Raw genomic sequence first — 17309 nt, 5'->3', positions numbered from 1 at the left:
TTCTTGTTCTTTTTTTTTGTGACGTCACCGTGCAATGATCTATTACGATTATTGCATTATAGCGTCCCCCAATATGGTGCGTAAAAAGTTGGATACCAAAAATATTTCTTCCCTGGTTTTCTCATGCAAACCAAACAAATCTCGACTACTTTGTGATAAGGTCGTATGTCTAAACGTAAACAAAACGAGTGAGAGTTATATCCCTTGTACTTCACAAACACAAATCATCTCTCACTCGTTTTGTTTACGTTTAGACATACGACCTTATCACAAAGTACTCCAGAAATATCAGTAACTCCGTCAAAATGAATACAAACAAATATTTGCTTTTACTGATTTTAATTTCCTATAAGGATCAAAATTTCGATGAACTGTTGAACAAATAAATAGAACGCTCTGTTATGAGTATTACATTACGCCAATCTATGTTTTTAATGACCATATAACATAAAATACATTGCCATATGGTAACACTGGGTCACAGTATTTAATCGTTTTACTTCTATAGCTAATGACAAATCGGCTTTCGGATCGAGTGAGATAAAATTGAACTTTTTTGCGTAAAATGTGATCTTGAAGTGTATTTTAATAGTGAAGATGTGTTAACCTGAACTTTTTTCGCAAAAATACATTGAATTTTGGCCCAATAAAATAAATTTCATTCAGCTAAACATAATTACATGGTTGCATCAAGCAACCACTTGTTGAATTTATTTTTTTCCATTCAGCGCATATGTATTGTGATTTGCAGTAGTTGTGCACAAGAAAGTGGAAGTGATAGAATCATGCGCAACTGTTTGTAAACAAACCGTATGCACTAAAAATTTGTTAAAAGTTAATACCGGTGAGATAGGTGACTGGAAGAAAAGAAAAATAAGTCATATGTTACAACTATTCTTTGTTCAGCATGTTACATTCAAACGATGTACGTCCAAGAAACCGCGATCAAAACATAAATATGGATCCAGTTTTAATCGGCAAGTAGATTTTTATCGTTATTTTTTAAAGGACCTTTCCCGTTCAACATTGTATATACCGATTTTTTATTTTTTTTTGAAATAAATTTTACTTAAGCTGTTTTATTGGTTACAAAATAAAATAAACTGTGACGTTTATTGAAATGAGGTCTTGTTCATGTAATTCTGTTTATGTTAAATTGTTGTTAAGATCTACGGTCAAATGCGGTAAATATTAATAAATAGTGTCATGATTTGTAAAATAAGGAAATATATTCCAACCTAGTAGTACATAAGTACTAATTTTAAATCGAACGAATTAATGATAGACGCGAGCGTTCCATGACGCCGCACAATCGACCGGAGCGTCGTGCATCAATCAGCGTTCGTGATGCCCTGAGCTTAGTGGTAGACCTCCAATCTCGGGTTCTCATAGCTTTGCAGAATCCTTTTAGGTGAAGCCGCAAGTTTATATTAACTTTACCAACCCAAGGGCGCGAATGGAACCAAGGGAGATTATGAGATACCTTTGTTGCAGTCGTTTCTGATCTGATATCGGCAGTTTTGTAAGTGAGCAGGTTTTATTTACTTATTTATTTATTTATTTGAATTCTTTATCTGATCATTTACGATCTAAATAGAATGTAAAGAGTGTGTGGGTGGGGAAAAGCTCATTGGAGGTGGTCTTCAATACCCTCCTCAAATGTGCGTAAAAACCCCACCATCTTTTAACAATTACAATAGCATTACACTACATTTTACAATTCACAATAACATAATTCACTTTAACATAATTCACAATAGCATAGTTACGATAGTTTTTACATATTGTTTACAATTCTGCGGCGATATAGAATGGGAGCTTCGTTAAAGTCGAACTGATCAGAATAGCGGTTGAATTGACGAATCATTGAAGAAATTGGAGAATGGACAGCATATTGCGTTGACTGAAATTCAACCTGGAGCATGGATCTCGATCGTAAAACTCTGGATGGTGCATAAAATCCTATTTCAGACAGAAGATCTGGAGCATCAAATTCGGCTGTGATTAGTTTTGCCATGAATACAGCTTGTGACACACTTCTTCGTTGTTCCAAAGTTTTCATTCCAAGCAGTCGACAACGGTCTTCATAGGAAGGTAGATTTTGAGGATCGTTCCAAGGAAGGTTCCGTAGAGCATAGCGGACAAATTTTCGCTGAACGCTCTCTATTCTGTCCATCCAAAATGCTTGATACGGGCACCAAACAACACTGGCAAACTCAAGGTTTGAACGAACCAATGCACAGTACAGTGCTTTGAAGCATAGGGGACATCGAACTGATTAGCTATTTTAAAAATAAATCCGAGCTGACGATCAGCTTTTTCAACAATCGCGGATATATGCAGCTTGAAAGTCAGTTTTTCATCGAGCGTCACTCCTAGATCTTTAACCTGCTTAACTCTGTTTAGTATGATGCCAGCTATATTATATTCGAAATGGATTGCATTTTGGGTACGATGATAACTTATTACGTAACATTTATCGACGCACAGCATCAATTGGTTTCATTCCGAGTTGTGCTCTCGTCGTGTTCGGTCGCAATTTCATTTCGATCTCGATAGTGCCGACCAGTTAATCGCCTTCAAGGTCACCGTGCATTGTATTGCGTGTGCACTGCTGCTCGTTGCCGTCGTCTATTGAAGACAAAAGAACGCATCATCGCCTATTGCTACCGTACGCCACAGACTGTACGTTGTGTCGCTACTGCGAGAGATTCAGTACCCGGCGTACTGCTGTTTGGCTGTACTGGTGCTGCTGTGTGGCTGGAGCGGCTGCAGCTTTTGCTACCGGACTCTTGTGTGAAGGACTAGAGATTGGCATCGCCCGTGCGCTGATTGCGGTGGAGAGCGGCTGCAGAAGATAAGTAGTTTTTTTTTCTTGGTTTTTTTCTACAATATTATTTGTTGATTGGCATTTTGCGTGTGTGGCTTACGCGTCCAACATGGACGACGAACGCGGGGATGAAAACCCGCTCGTTCTACCGCCTAGCCCTCCCGGATACAAAGTTCCAAGGGTTAAGAATGGAACACCGCAGGAAGCTACCCATCGGCTTAAGCAGTATCCTGAGGGCAAAGCTGGTATTGGGGCTGTATTTTTCCGGCCGAAAGTGAAAGCATTGAACACAATGCAAATATGTAAAGCTCTGGCACGGTTTACAGCCGTGACTGAAATTACCAAAGTACGCCCGAATAAGCTGCGTGTTTTGGTGTCCGACCTCAAGCAAGCAAACGAGATTGCTGCTTGTGAGCTCTTTACGCAGGAGTACCACGTGTACATTCCAGCTCGCGTAGTTGAGATTGACGGTGTGGTCAGCGAATCGAGTCTGACTGTCGAGGACCTGTTGAAGGCTGGAAAAGGCCTTTTCAAGGATTCTAGCCTTGAACCTGCCAAGATACTTGAATGTAAGCAATTACATTCAGTATCGCTCGACAAGGGTGTAAAAACTTACACCCCTTCAGACTCTTTTCGCGTGACTTTCGCCGGGTCTGCTCTGCCGAGCTATGTGCTCGTGGACAAGGTGCGTCTGCCCGTGCGCTTGTTTGTACCGCGGGTAATGAATTGCCTCAAGTGCAAACAGTTGGGCCATACGGCCTCCCACTGTGGCAATAAAGCACGTTGTGGCAAGTGCGGAGAGCAACATGCGGATGACGCCTGTAATAAGGGTGCTGAAAAGTGCCTCTATTGTGGGCAGACTCCGCATGAGCTGTCTGCATGTCCCGCGTACAAACAGCACCAAGACAAGATCAAGCGGTCTCTGAAAGAGCGCTCTAAGCGCACTTTCGCAGAAATGCTCAAAGAGGCCGCTGCCACCAAACTGGTTTCCCCGAATCTCTTCGAGGTCTTGCCATCCGATGAGTCTGATTCTGACGATTCAGTTGGGGAATCTTCTTTTGTTGAACCCGGGAAATCTAGGAAGAGGAAAAACCTTTCTTCTCCTAGGCTCCCTAGGAAAGGACAGAGAAGGTCTCCATCTGAAGTGACTGATACTGAGAAACAAAAAAGTGCTGTAGAAAATCCGAAGCAAACTCCTCCGGGATTGGCAAAATTGAATTCAAGTAAGGAGTTTCCGGCACTTCCAGGAACATCAAAAAACCCAACTGTTCCTTCTTTTTCGTCCAAGATTCAGCCAGAATCTGGACTGCTGAAGTTTTCAGATATTGTGGACTGGATTTTTGAAAATTTAACATAACTGATCCTCTTAAAAGTCTTCTGCTGGCATTTCTACCAACAGTTAAAACGTGTTTGAAGCAGTTGACTGCTAAATGGCCCCTCCTTGCAGCGATCGTATCCTTCGATGGCTAATTCATCGGCTGAGATGAAGGATTCTATCTCTATTTTACAGTGGAATTGTAGAAGTATCATCCCCAAAATTGATTCATTTAAAGTTTTGATTAATAAGCATAAAAGCGATGCATTTTCCCTCTGTGAAACTTGGCTCACTTCAAATGTAGATCTTAGCTTCCATGATTTTAATATAATTCGCCTCGACCGAGACACCCCTTACGGAGGAGTACTTCTAGGGATTAGGAAGTGCTATTCCTTCTATCGTATTAACCTCCCCACGGTCCCAGGCGTCGAAGCTGTCGCATGTCAAATGACAATACAAGGTAAAGTGCTTTGTATTGCCTCAATATATATTCCTCCCAGAGCACAGGTTGGGCAACGGCTGCTCTTTGAATTAATAGAACTTTTTCATTCGCCACGTTTGATTTTGGGAGATTTTAACTCTCACGGCGTGGCTTGGGGTTCCCCATACAATGATAACCGTTCCTCCTTGATCTATAACCTCTGTGACGACTTCGACATGACAATATTAAACAACGGGGATATGACACGCGTTCCGAAACCTCCAGCGCGCCCCAGTGCTTTAGATTTATCTCTATGTTCAACATCGCTACGGTTGAATTGCATATGGAAGGTAGTCCTTGATCCCCACGGTAGCGATCATTTGCCTATTCAAATTTCAATTGATAATGGTTCAACTCGCACGCGATCAGTTGATATTCCGTATGACCTCACACGGAATATCGATTGGAAATTATACGAGGAAATGATATCAGAAGCTGTCGAGTCGATTCAACATCACCCACCACTTGAAGAATACAACCTCCTCGCGGGGGTCAGTGCGTCTTGAACTGTCCTACAGATCAGACGTTTTTTCGGTTGCTTGTGGACTGGTCTTTGACTGCCTATAGCTTCAAAGTTTGTGTTTTGTCAGTGTGTCTTTTAAAGACTACCTGAAAGTTATTTCCCATCAGTCTTTCTCAAGACTACCTACTTTTGAATTTAACATTTGTTTTAACTTTTTTCGTATCACCTGAAATGGCTGGACGGAAAAAGAAACCTCGCATCGCTGCGGGGAGGAAAAGAGAGGCATCTCTTTCTGACACTTCGAGTGTCTGTAGTGACAATCCTTTTGATATTTTGCCTGAGCAAGAAGCTGGTGAAATGGAAGTTACCAATAATGAAACTATACAAAATATAAAATCTTTAAAAAAGGAGAAAGTTCCACCTATTGTGGTAACTATTTCTTCTGTATTTAATATATTCAAAAAGGAACTTTCAACGTTTGTTTCTGACGTTAAAGTTACCTATCAAATTGGCCGTAGAGGTGAATGCCGCTTATTAGCCGACTCAGTAAAGGGTCGTGATCGTCTTGTTCAGTATTTAACTGACAAGATGTACAAATTTTTTACATATGACACCAAGAACGCCAAGCCGTTCAAGGTTGTCTTGAAAGGTCTCACCAACGATCAAACCGTTGATGAGATCAAACTTACTTTAACAGAATTACTTGGCATAGCCCCTACCCAAGTAATTCTAATGAAACAAAAATCACGAGGCGAAAACAGTCAGAGAACTGGAATTTCCCTTGTTATTTATTTAATTCATTTTAACCGCAATGAGGTTAACAACTTAAATTTTTTTGAAAAAGCACATGCTTTGTATAATTTGCGTGTAAAGTGGGAAATTTATAGGAAGTGTGGCGGAGGTGAAAGGCATATCACCCAATGCCGTACTTGCCAACGTTATGGCCATGGTTCCAAATTCTGTAACATGGACCAAAAATGTCTTAATTGTGGAGACTCTTCTCACAAAAAGGACACATGTCCTGTGAAAGAGAGTGAAAATTTTCGCTGTGCGAAATGTAACGGCAACCATATGTCAAATTTTTATCAATGCCCAGTCCGTTTAGCAATTGTTAAGGCAAGGCAAGGTAAACAAAATTCAATTTCTCAATTAAAACCAACTTCAAAACAAAATTCTCCAAGCGTACCAGTGACGCATAGTTTACCTACTCCTTTGCATACCCGTTTAACTTATGCACAGGTTACAGGTAGTTCGAACATTATACCGCCTAGTGTTGGTAGTTCGGAAATGACCGTTAATATGGGTAAGCAAAACACGCTAGAAAATAATTGTACACCTATTACTCCAGCTAATATTGCTGCCGAAAATATTTTTTCTAATGTCAACTGCCTGGGGCCTATTACGGCAGGTAAACTTTCTTTTTTGCAACAGGCAATGTTCGATCTTATGAACGCCATGTTGCAGGCAAAATCAATGTTTGAAGCCATTCAAATAGGCACAAATTTTACTATTAAAATTGTTTCTAATTTAAAATTTAGCAATGATTTTAAATAAAACAATTAAAATATTAAATTGGAATGCTCGCTCATTGAAGGCCAATGAGAATGAGCTTTTTAATTTTTTAACAGTAAATAATGTGCATATTGCAATTATTACTGAAACATTTTTGAAACCTAACATAAAATTAAAATATGATCCCAATTACGTGGTTCATAGATATGATAGGATTCAGGGTTCCGGCGGTGGAGTTGCAATTGTTATTCATCGCCGAATCAAACATCGTGCTCTTCCCCATCTTGAGACGAAAGTTATTGAAACTTTGGGAATTGAAGTTCAAACTGAACTTGGGATTTTATTTATTGCCGCAGCATATTTACCATTTCAATGCACACGCGAGCTCAAAAATTATTTTAAAGGTGATTTACAAAAACTCACCAGAAATCGTTCGAAATTTTTCATAATCGGCGATTTTAACGCTAAACATCGTTCATGGAATAATTCTCAAAGTAATTCCAATGGCAAAATTTTATTCAATGATTGTTCTTCAGGATACTATTCTATTTTGTCTCCGAATAGTCCTACATGCTTTTCTTCTGTAAGAAACCCTTCAACAATTGATTTGGTGCTGACAGATCAAAGTCATGTATGTAGTGATTTGATCACACATGCTGACTTTGATTCTGACCATCTTCCAATAACTTTTTCTTTATCACATGAATCAGTTTTAAACCCTATGAGCTCTGTTTCTAATTATAACAAGGCTAATTGGGAAAGATACAAAACTCATATTGAGAGAAATTTCAATAATGAGCTTGATTTGCAAAACGAAGTGAATATTGATTCCGCTTTGGAAGCATTAAAATGTGCAATTGTTGATGCCAGGAATTATTCTGTTCCAAAGGCTCAAGTGAAATTTGATTCATCAATAATTGACGAAAATCTTCAACTTCTAATTCGTTTGAAAAATGTCCGCAGACGTCAATATCAACGTTCTCGTGACCCTGTTTTTAAAACTATTTATAAAGATTTACAGAAAGAGATTAAACATAGATTTACTCTTCTGAGAAATCAAAATTTTGAGACTAAAGTTGAAAAATTGAAACCATATTCAAAACCATTTTGGAAGCTGTCGAAGATTCTTAAGAAACCTTCAAAGCCTATTCCAGTTTTAAAAGATGGTGAACGTTTTCTTGTATCCAATGAACAAAAGGCTCAAAGACTTGCTCAGCAGTTTGAGAGTGTTCATAACTCAAATTTGAATTTTGTGAGTCCAATTGAAAATGAAGTCACACGTCAATTTGATTTAATTTCTTCCCAGAATTTTTTACCTGCAGAAATAATTGAAACTAACTTGAATGAGATTAAATCAATTATTAAAAATTTCAAAAATATGAAAGCACCTGGTGACGATGGAATCTTTAATATACTAATCAAACATCTCCCTGAGAGCACAATGGAATTTTTAGTGAAAATTTTCAATCGCTACTTCAAAATTGCATATTTTCCCAAATTATGGAAAAATGCAAAAATTACTCCCATTTTAAAACCGGATAAGAACCCAGCTGAAGTTTCAAGTTATCGACCAATCAGTTTGCTTTCTTCAATAAGTAAACTGTTTGAGAGAATTATTCTTAACAGAATGATGTCACACATCAACGAAAATTCAATTTTTGCAAATGAACAGTTTGGATTTCGCCATGGGCATTCCACAACTCATCAATTGCTCAGAGTTACTAATATGATACGAGCTAACAAATCTGAAGGTTATTCCACTGGAGCTGCTCTTTTAGACATAGAAAAAGCATTCGACAGTGTTTGGCATAAAGGTTTGATTGCGAAGTTGCAAACTTTTAATTTTCCAATTTTCCTAATCAAAATTTTAAAAAATTATCTTACTGATCGAACTCTGCAGGTTGTCTATCAGAATTCAAAATCTGATAGATTTCCTGTCAGAGCAGGTGTACCTCAAGGTTCAGTCTTGGGTCCAGTCCTGTACAACATATTCACTTCAGATCTTCCTGATTTGCCTCCAGGATGCACAAAGTCATTGTTCTGCGATGACACAAGCATTTCCGTAAAAGGAAAAAGTCTTCGTGTCATATGCAGCCGATTGCAGAAAAGTTTAGATATTTTTTCTTCCTACTTGCAAAAGTGGAAAATCTCTCCCAATGCTTCTAAAACTCAAATGAAAATTTTTCCGCATAAGCCTAGGGCTTCTTTCCTCAAGCCAAACAATAATCACGTTGTCGAGATGAATGGGGTTATTTTAAGTTGGTCCGACAAGGTTAAGTACTTGGGACTAATTTATGATAAAAAACTTATTTTCAAAGAGCACATTGAGAGTATACAAGCCAAGTGCATCAAATATACGAGATGTTTATATCCTCTCATTAACAGGAATTCTAAACTTTGTTTAAAGAACAAACGTTTGATTTACAAACAAATTTTTAGACCAGCAATGCTTTATGCTGTACCGATCTGGTCAAGTTGCTGTTCAACAAGGAAGAAAACGCTCCAAAGGATTCAGGATAAAATTCTGAAAATGATTTTGAAGCGTCCTCCTTGGTTTGGTACACTCGAATTACATAGGCTTACTGGTGTTGAACCATTAGAAGCTATGTCAAATAAAATTATTAACAATTTTCGACAAAAATCGTTGCAATCCTCAATTGCTACGATAAGCTCTCTTTATAGCCAATAAGTTAGCAATTAAGTTAGTTGTAAGTTTACTTCCCCTTTTCTGACAAGTAGGTTTAAATCCCTACGAATGATAAGTCCTAATTGCGAAAGCAAACAAATCCTAACAATTAAAATTACAAATTTCTTACAGTGTTGAGAAGTCACCATTTATGATTGGACACACATACTCATTATTTACTAATATTTATCATAAATACTTAAGCTACTAACAAATCCCTCCTCGCGGGCTTGATTCTCGACGCCGCGTTGCAAGCCCAAACGAAGAAATATCCCGGCGTGACGATCAAAGAACGGCCTCCCACTCCGTGGTGGGACAAAGAGTGCTCCTATATCTACACGGAAAAATCCGACGCGTTTAAGGCCTTCTTTTGGTCAACTTTTGGTCAACCCGATGACTTTAAGCGGTATTCGGAGCTTGAGACCAAGTTCAAAAGCTTGGTCCGAGCAAAGAAACGTGGATATTGGCGCCGGTTCGTAAACGAAACGTCGAGGGAGACATCGATGAGCACTCTTTGGAACACAGCCCGAAGAATGCGAAATCGTATAACGGTCAACGAAAGCGAGGAGTCTTCAAGTCGTTGGATATTTGATTTTGCCAGGAAAGTATGTCCAGACTCTGTTCCTGCGCAAAACTTTGTTCGCGATACGTCTCCGGGCCACGATGCGATAGAATCACCTTTTACGATGGCAGAATTTTCAGTTGTCCTCCTGTCCTGTAACAATAACACGCCTGGGTTAGATAGAATCAAATTCAACTTGTTGAAGAATCTACCCGGATATGCCACGAGGCGCTTGGCAACTTTTCGTATTAGCTACATGGGTCCTCCCCAGGGCTCATGCTTAAGCCCCTTTCTTTACAATTTTTATGTGAATGACATTGACGCATGTCTGGCAAATTCATGCACGATAAGACAACTTGCAGACGACAGCGTGGTCTCTGTTACAAGAGCCAAAGCTGCCGATTTGCAAGGACCATTGCAAGATACCTTGGACAATTTGTCTGCTTGGGCTTTACAGCTAGGTATCGAATTCTCTCCGGAGAAGACTGAGATAGTAGTTTTTTCTAGGAAGCGCGAGCCTGCTCAGCTCCACTTACAGTTAATGGGTGAAACGATTTCTCAGGTTTTGGTATCTAAATATCTTGGTGTCTGGTTCGATTCGAAAGGCACCTGGGGATGTCACGTTCGGTATTTGATGAAAAAATGTCAACAAAGAGTGAATTTTCTCCGGACAATTACTGGATCATGGTGGGGCGCCCACCCAGCAGACCTCATAAGGCTTTACCAAACAACGATATTGTCGGTGCTTGAGTACGGGTGTTTCTGCTTCCGCTCCGCTGCAAACACCCATTTAATCAAGCTGGAACGATTGCAGTATCGTTGTTTGCGTATTGCCTTAGGTTGTATGCATTCGACCCATACGATGAGTTTGGAAGTTTTGGCGGGCGTTCTTCCATTAAAAGACCGCTTTTGGGATCTGACTACTCGTATTCTCATCAAATGTGAGGTTTTGAACCCCTTGGTAATTGAAAATTTCGATAGGCTAGTTGAACTTAATTCTCAAACCCGTTTCATGACTGTGTATTTCAATCACATGTCTCAAAGTATAAATCCTTCCTCATACACCTCCAATCGTGTCAACTTATTAGATACTTCTGTTTCTACTGTGTTTTTCGATACATCCATGATGGAAGAAACTCGTGGAATCCCGGATCATTTACGCGTGCAGCAGATCCCTAAAATATTTTTAAACAAACATAAAAACATCAACTGCGACAATGCGTTTTATACTGATGGATCACTTCTCAACGGGTCCACTGGCTTCGGTATCTTCAACAATAATTTTACCGCCTCCTACAAGCTCGATAATCCTGCTTCTGTTTACGTCGCAGAATTGGCTGCAGTTCAGTATACCTTAGGGATTATTGAAAAAATGCCCACGGACCATTACTTCATCTTTACGGACAGTCTCAGTTCTATTGAGGCTCTCCGATCGATGAAGGATGTAAGGCACTCTCCGTATTTCCTGGGGAAAATACGGGAACATCTGAGTGCTTTATCCGAAAAATCTTCTCAGATTACCTTAGTGTGGGTCCCTTCTCATTGTTCCATTCCGGGCAATGAGAAAGCGGACACTTTGGCTAAAGTGGGCGCAACAAACGGTGATATTTATAACAGACCAATTGCCTACAATGAATTTTTAAAACTTTCACGTCAGAGTACACTTGTCAACTGGCAGGCCTCGTGGGATAAGGGAGAACTGGGGAGGTGGCTACACAGCATCATCCCCAAGGTTTCCACCAAACCTTGGTTTCGGGGGTTGGATGTAGGACGAGATTTCATTCGCATGATGTCTCGGATTATGTCCAAGCACTACGGGCTAGATGCACATCTCTTGCGTATTGGGCTGGCGAGCAGTAATCATTGCGTTTGTGGATTGGGGTATCAAGACATTGAACACGTGGTTTGGGTGTGTGCTGAATTCTGCGGCGCCAGATCTCTACTTTTGGATACCCTCAGGGCCCGAGGAATACAGCCCTATGTGCCAGTTCGTGATATTCTCGCTCAGCGAAACTTGCCATACATGCTACATGTTTATAGCTACTTGAAGAGCATCAAGGTGCCAATTTAACAGCGAAACAAAAAAAAACTATGTTAGTTTTAGTATTAGATTTAGTTTCGGCTCGTAGTCGGCAGCGAGGGTAAAGAATTTGCCTTTAGATTAGAAGATATTCTAGACCATAAGGCATTAGATTTAATTGGCTCCGTAAAACATTAATTTGTATTGTGCCGTGTCAAATAAATGTTGTGTGAACAAAAAAAAATCAATTGGTTTCGCGTACACCAGTCATGGAACAGATCAAGCAACCTTTGCAATTCTCTACAGTCCTCTATTCGGCGGATAGTCAAATATATTTTTAGATCATCAGCGAAAAACAATTTCCCGCCTCGATTGAGAATAATCGCTGCATCGTTAACATATATTGAAAACAACAATGGGCCCAAATTACTACCCTGTGGTACACCTGATAGGTTCGTAAATTCATCAGAGTTAGAATTACCGATTTTCACAAAAATTTGCCTGCCTATTAGATAGGATTCCAGCCATTTGCAAAATCTTTGAGTGCAGCCTATTTTTTCTAATTTACTTAAAAGGATGGCATGGTTCACAGTATCAAGAGCGGCTTTTAGATCGGTGTATATCGTTTCTACTTGGGCTTTGGCGCTAACATTCCTGAAGCAATGCGATACGAAACTTACGAGATTGGTTTCTACGGTACGCCCGCGAAAAAATCCATGTTGCGCCGTACTTATATAATTTCGGCAGGCAGCAGATAACGCTTCGTTTACAATCGTCCCATAAATTTTTGATTCCGCGCATAGAGAGGTTATTCCTCTATAATTTACTACGTTGGATTTATCACCCTTCTTGAAAACCGGAAACATGCCAGATTGTTTCCAAGCAATGGGGAAACACTGTTGATGGAAGGATAAATTGAAGAGCCAGGTTAACGGGGCAGCTATAACATCGGCACATTTTTTCATAATAGCCGTAGGAATTATACCAGGGCCAGGCGAAAAGGATAGTTTTACTCTACTGGTGGCGGAAACAACGAGCTGTTCGCTTACGCTTAAAATGTCCATACTTATAATTTCTGGTGGCACATTGGTCAGAGCTGTGTTCAATTTGTGCAACGGTAATCGGTGTGCTACTGAAAACGCTTGAAAGGTGCTGTGCAAATAAGTTGCACTTGTCGATGGGCGATGTAGCAGTCACACCATCGAGGAATATAGTCGAAGGTAGGCCATTTTGTTTTCTCTTCGTATTAACGAACTTCCAAAATTTTCTTGGATTTTGTCTCAAACTTTGCTGCGTAGAACGAACGTGAAGATTGTAGAGAAACTTGTTATAGTTGCGATATCTGTTGCTGGCTATGGTAAAGCTATGTTTCAAGAATGGGCAACGTTGCCGAGTGTAAGCTCGAAGAGCCCTCGCCCGGATTCTTTTCATGTGACGAAGCTTGCCGTTGGACCATGGAGGTTTTCTGGGAGCTCGACGAGGGGGTACAGCAATCAATACGCAGTCCATCATTATCTGATTGTAGAAGGCGACGGCATTATTGACATCAGTGAACTGCTCTAGCACACTCCAATCTACTTGTGATTCATGACATAATTAATAGTTTCTAGTTTCATTGAATGTTCCTCACACGTAGGCCAGACCATTTAGTGCAAACACTGTTCTTGACTACAAAGTGCCCTGGGCTTGGTGGTTGAGCTCCTATCTCGGGTTCTTATAGCTTTACGGAATCCTAAGATAGAGCCACAAAACTATTGTATGAGAGTTTTGAAAGCCCAAGGGCGCGTGCTTCCGGGTGGCGGATGGGAGCTCAGGGAGATGATGAGAGTCAGATACCTATGTTGTAGTCTTTCCTACTCTGATCTCGGCAATCTCCTATGTAAGAAAGTTTCTTAACAATATCAATTAACACTAAAGAATTTTTCTCACACGTGGACCAGACCACATAGTGCAAGCTCTTTTCTTGTCTATATCCATGAATGCATTACAGTCCCACATGATACAGTCATACCTCGATATAAGGCAACTTTATTTTTGTTCTCGTTACGCTATATCGAGTTACGTTATATCGAAGCACGAAAAAAAATATTTTTTTATTGATGCAAAATTCTTTATGGCTACTCAAAAGTGCACAAAAACTTATTTCCCTTCACTTAAAAGTATATATAAACCTGTCTTATGTCCCTTCAAAACAATTTTCGTAGACCAACATAACCAGTCACAAAACATTGAAAAATATGAATGTCAATTTTACCCCATTTTACGGCACTAATTGGTTTCAAAACTTACTTAAAACATTTATTTGGAACATTTTACACCTCAAAAATAATTGTTGTACTTTAATTTTGGGAAATTGAAAAAAGTTACGTTATATCGAGGTAAAAGTTACGTTATATCGAGTTACGTTATATCGAGGTTGCCTTATATCGAGGTATGACTGTACTTCGTTACCTATTAAATAAAATGAATTAATGTTTTACTTTTTTCTGGCAGTGTGACTCTTATGCATTCATGCATGGATTATAGTTAAGCGGGAAATTAAATTCTTTACTTTTTATTGTTAGTTCCATATGCAAAGTTGTATTGTTGTATGTACTATTATTTAGTAAACGTGTACGTGGTTTCTTTATCGACTACATCGTTCATATATACATTCTGTTTCATTTTTCCTTTTCGTTTTTTTTTAATATTTTCATTTTTTTTTTATTCCGAGTTTCATGATAAAATTTCGAGTTTAGATGTCTAGATATGTATTGAATTCACCAACACAGCGAAATTTGATCAAGGAACCACAGTTCTTCGTTTTCAAAGCTAAGTATTATTTTATCATGTCTGTTTTTGTTTATTGATTAGCATATGTTGTTATTATTATGTTCCGTTTTTTTATTATTGTTATTATTATAATTGTTACGATTATTATTGTTATTATCATTATTTTTATTATTATCATTGTTTTTCAGCATAGTAAACTCAACAAACAAACAGATGCACATACATTTACACACACGCACTCACACTTACACTTATTAAACTTCAGAGATCCTTGCCTTTCCTTATCCTTCGGCAGTTAACTGACTAGTTATAACTCAGGTGTCTTGCCAAGATGCTACCCTAACAAGACAGTATTTTTGCAACTTGCCCAGGGTTATTCTAGTTATTTACACAGAATTTAATTGACCAGCTGGTTACTGAGGCTGTGATGCCAATCCTCTTATCACTGGTATAGCATGAATGGTGCCTCATAACACCAGTGACCCGGCCCTTGGCCCCCTTCTATACCTCACAAATACAAAAAAAAAACTCTGTTCTTATCTACAAGGTGATAGTCACATACTAACAGACATGCGTAAAGAGAAGTGCAGTGAGTTTGGTTACCTTTTGGTCATAACCGTAGGCCTCCTACGTTAAAAAATACGACTAATCTTACGTTGGCGGGTCGTTTTCGACCGTCGTTTTTTTTGTATGGAGAAATTGATTAAATTGATTATATTTTGTATAAAAAATTGATAAAATATGGGAAACAAATGTTATTCGAATCGTCTTTTCCGTGAATCATCACAGTTTTGTCATTTTCTATTGGGACTTCGGGAACATATTCGTAATTACTAGCTCACTCGATTTTTCTGAGAAACCACAATTTTCTGCATTCGATACTTTCCTAATTCCATTCGGCAGACGAAGGACGATCTCCATCACTCCTCCAATACTGAGTGGAGTTAGACTGGGCTTCAGCAATGAAGTCAAATATCTCGGAATTATTCTGGACAAGAAACTGAACTGGTCTGCACAACTGGATCATGCCGCTAAGAAAGCGATCTCAGCGATCTGGGCCTGCAGAACTCTCTTCGGTAAGACCTGGGGACTGAAACCAGACTTGGCACTCTGGTCTTACAAGACCATTGCCCGACCAAGAATCACCTATGCTGCCCTAGTGTGGTGGCCTAAGGTGAACGAAGTGACTGCGCAAGCCAAACTCAAAAAAGTTCAAAGACTTGCATGTCTTTCGGTTACCAGCGCTATGCGAACAACTCCAACTGCAGCCATGGAAGCTATGCTTTGCCTACTACCTCTACATCTTCATGTGAAAAAGGAAGCAGAGCTTGGCGCTCTAAGGTTGCAAAGGAGGAAAACCATACTTGAAGGGGACCAAATCGGCCACCTTCGCATACTTAGGGAGTTCAAACTAACTCCGCTATTAACCACAGTCTCCGACTGGATGGACGTTAGGTCCAACATGGATATTCCATATAGAGTGATTGAAACAAACCGCTCTATGTGGAACAATGGAGGGCCTAATCTTCCACCTGGCATCGTCAATTTTTATACGGACGGCTCGAAAATGGGATCCCTAACGGGATCTGGTATATACGGACCCGGTATCAGGGAAACGTTTTCCCTGGGAAAATGGCCCACCGTTTTTCAAGCAGAGGTATATGCCATATATATCTGCGCAAAAATATGTCTGCAACGCAACTACAGACATGCGAAAATCGGTATATTCTCGGACAGTCAAGCAGCACTACTAGCACTTAAGTCCGTCAAATGCGCTTCCAAACTTGTTTGGGAATGCATTGAAACTCTACGGGAACTTTCCCGACAGAATTCAGTTTTTCTGTTTTGGGTGCCCGGACACTGCGGAGTCGAGGGTAATGAACACGCTGATTACCTAGCAAGACAGGGATCAGCTCAGCGGTTTATTGGTCCCGAGCCGTTTCTGGGTACGTCCATTTCCGCTATCAAAAGCGAACTATTAACTTGGGAAAGGCTAGAAATAGTATCCCAATGGCAACAGGCACAGGGTTGTAGACAAGGCAAACAGTTTATCTATCCGAACCCTGGAACCGCCAGAAAGCTACTTAGTCTAAATCGTAGTGACCTACGGATAATCACGGGACTCCTCACCGGACACTGTCCCGCTTTTTATCATTTAAAGAAAATCGGCGTAGTGTTGAACGACACCTGCCGATTCTGCAAATCTGAACCAGAGAGTTCAGAGCATTTGCTTTGCTCTTGCGAAGCTCTTGCTTCCTCTAGGTACAACTTCTTAGGAAGTTACCTTTTAACTCCATACCAAGCATGGAGCTCCAATCCCAAGCAGGTCATTAGTTTCATCAACTATGTTGTACCTAATTGGGGTACAGGTTTACAACAAAACAGTTCTACTCCATCAATGAGTACGAACAATCCGTAACCTGTGCACAGCAATCGGGGCCCGCCACAAAAGACAATCAGCAAGAATGTCGCAGTGGCATTTCAGTACCCAGTGCCCTTCAGGCATACAGAGGATCAGTATTTATTTAATGGTATGGAATGATAATTGTTGAAAATTACATTTTTTGAGCTTTTATCAAACTTTACTCACTTCTCCAAATTTACGTAATTAACCCTCAACTAAGATTACTTTAAGTAATTTCAATACTTGTTTTTGTATTTGGAAATT

General features: G+C 39.7%; 1 protein-coding gene across 9 annotated transcripts in view; it reads left to right on the top strand.

The window, feature by feature from the left end:
* The first annotated feature begins 487 nt into the window (after positions 1–487).
* LOC129722818 (dystrophin) overlaps positions 488–17309 on the top strand; it is a 340136-nt gene continuing 323314 nt past the window's right edge. For 5 of the 9 annotated variants that reach the window (XR_008727654.1, XR_008727655.1, XR_008727656.1 and 2 more), the window contains exon 1: positions 511–977. Coding sequence is in view for 6 of the 9 variants with exons in the window: in XM_055676597.1 (XP_055532572.1) it covers positions 908–977 (70 nt within the window). In the remaining 3 variants the exon portion in view is untranslated. Of the gene's footprint in view, positions 978–17309 lie in introns of all 9 variants that reach the window. The other 4 variants (XM_055676599.1, XM_055676600.1, XM_055676595.1 and 1 more) reach the window with 3 other exon arrangements.

Source organism: Wyeomyia smithii, chromosome 2, assembly GCF_029784165.1.
Source record: "Wyeomyia smithii strain HCP4-BCI-WySm-NY-G18 chromosome 2, ASM2978416v1, whole genome shotgun sequence".
Lineage (NCBI taxonomy): Eukaryota > Metazoa > Arthropoda > Insecta > Diptera > Culicidae > Wyeomyia > Wyeomyia smithii.
Note: the sequence above shows the minus strand (reverse complement) of the source record. Positions and strands in the feature narration are given on the sequence as shown.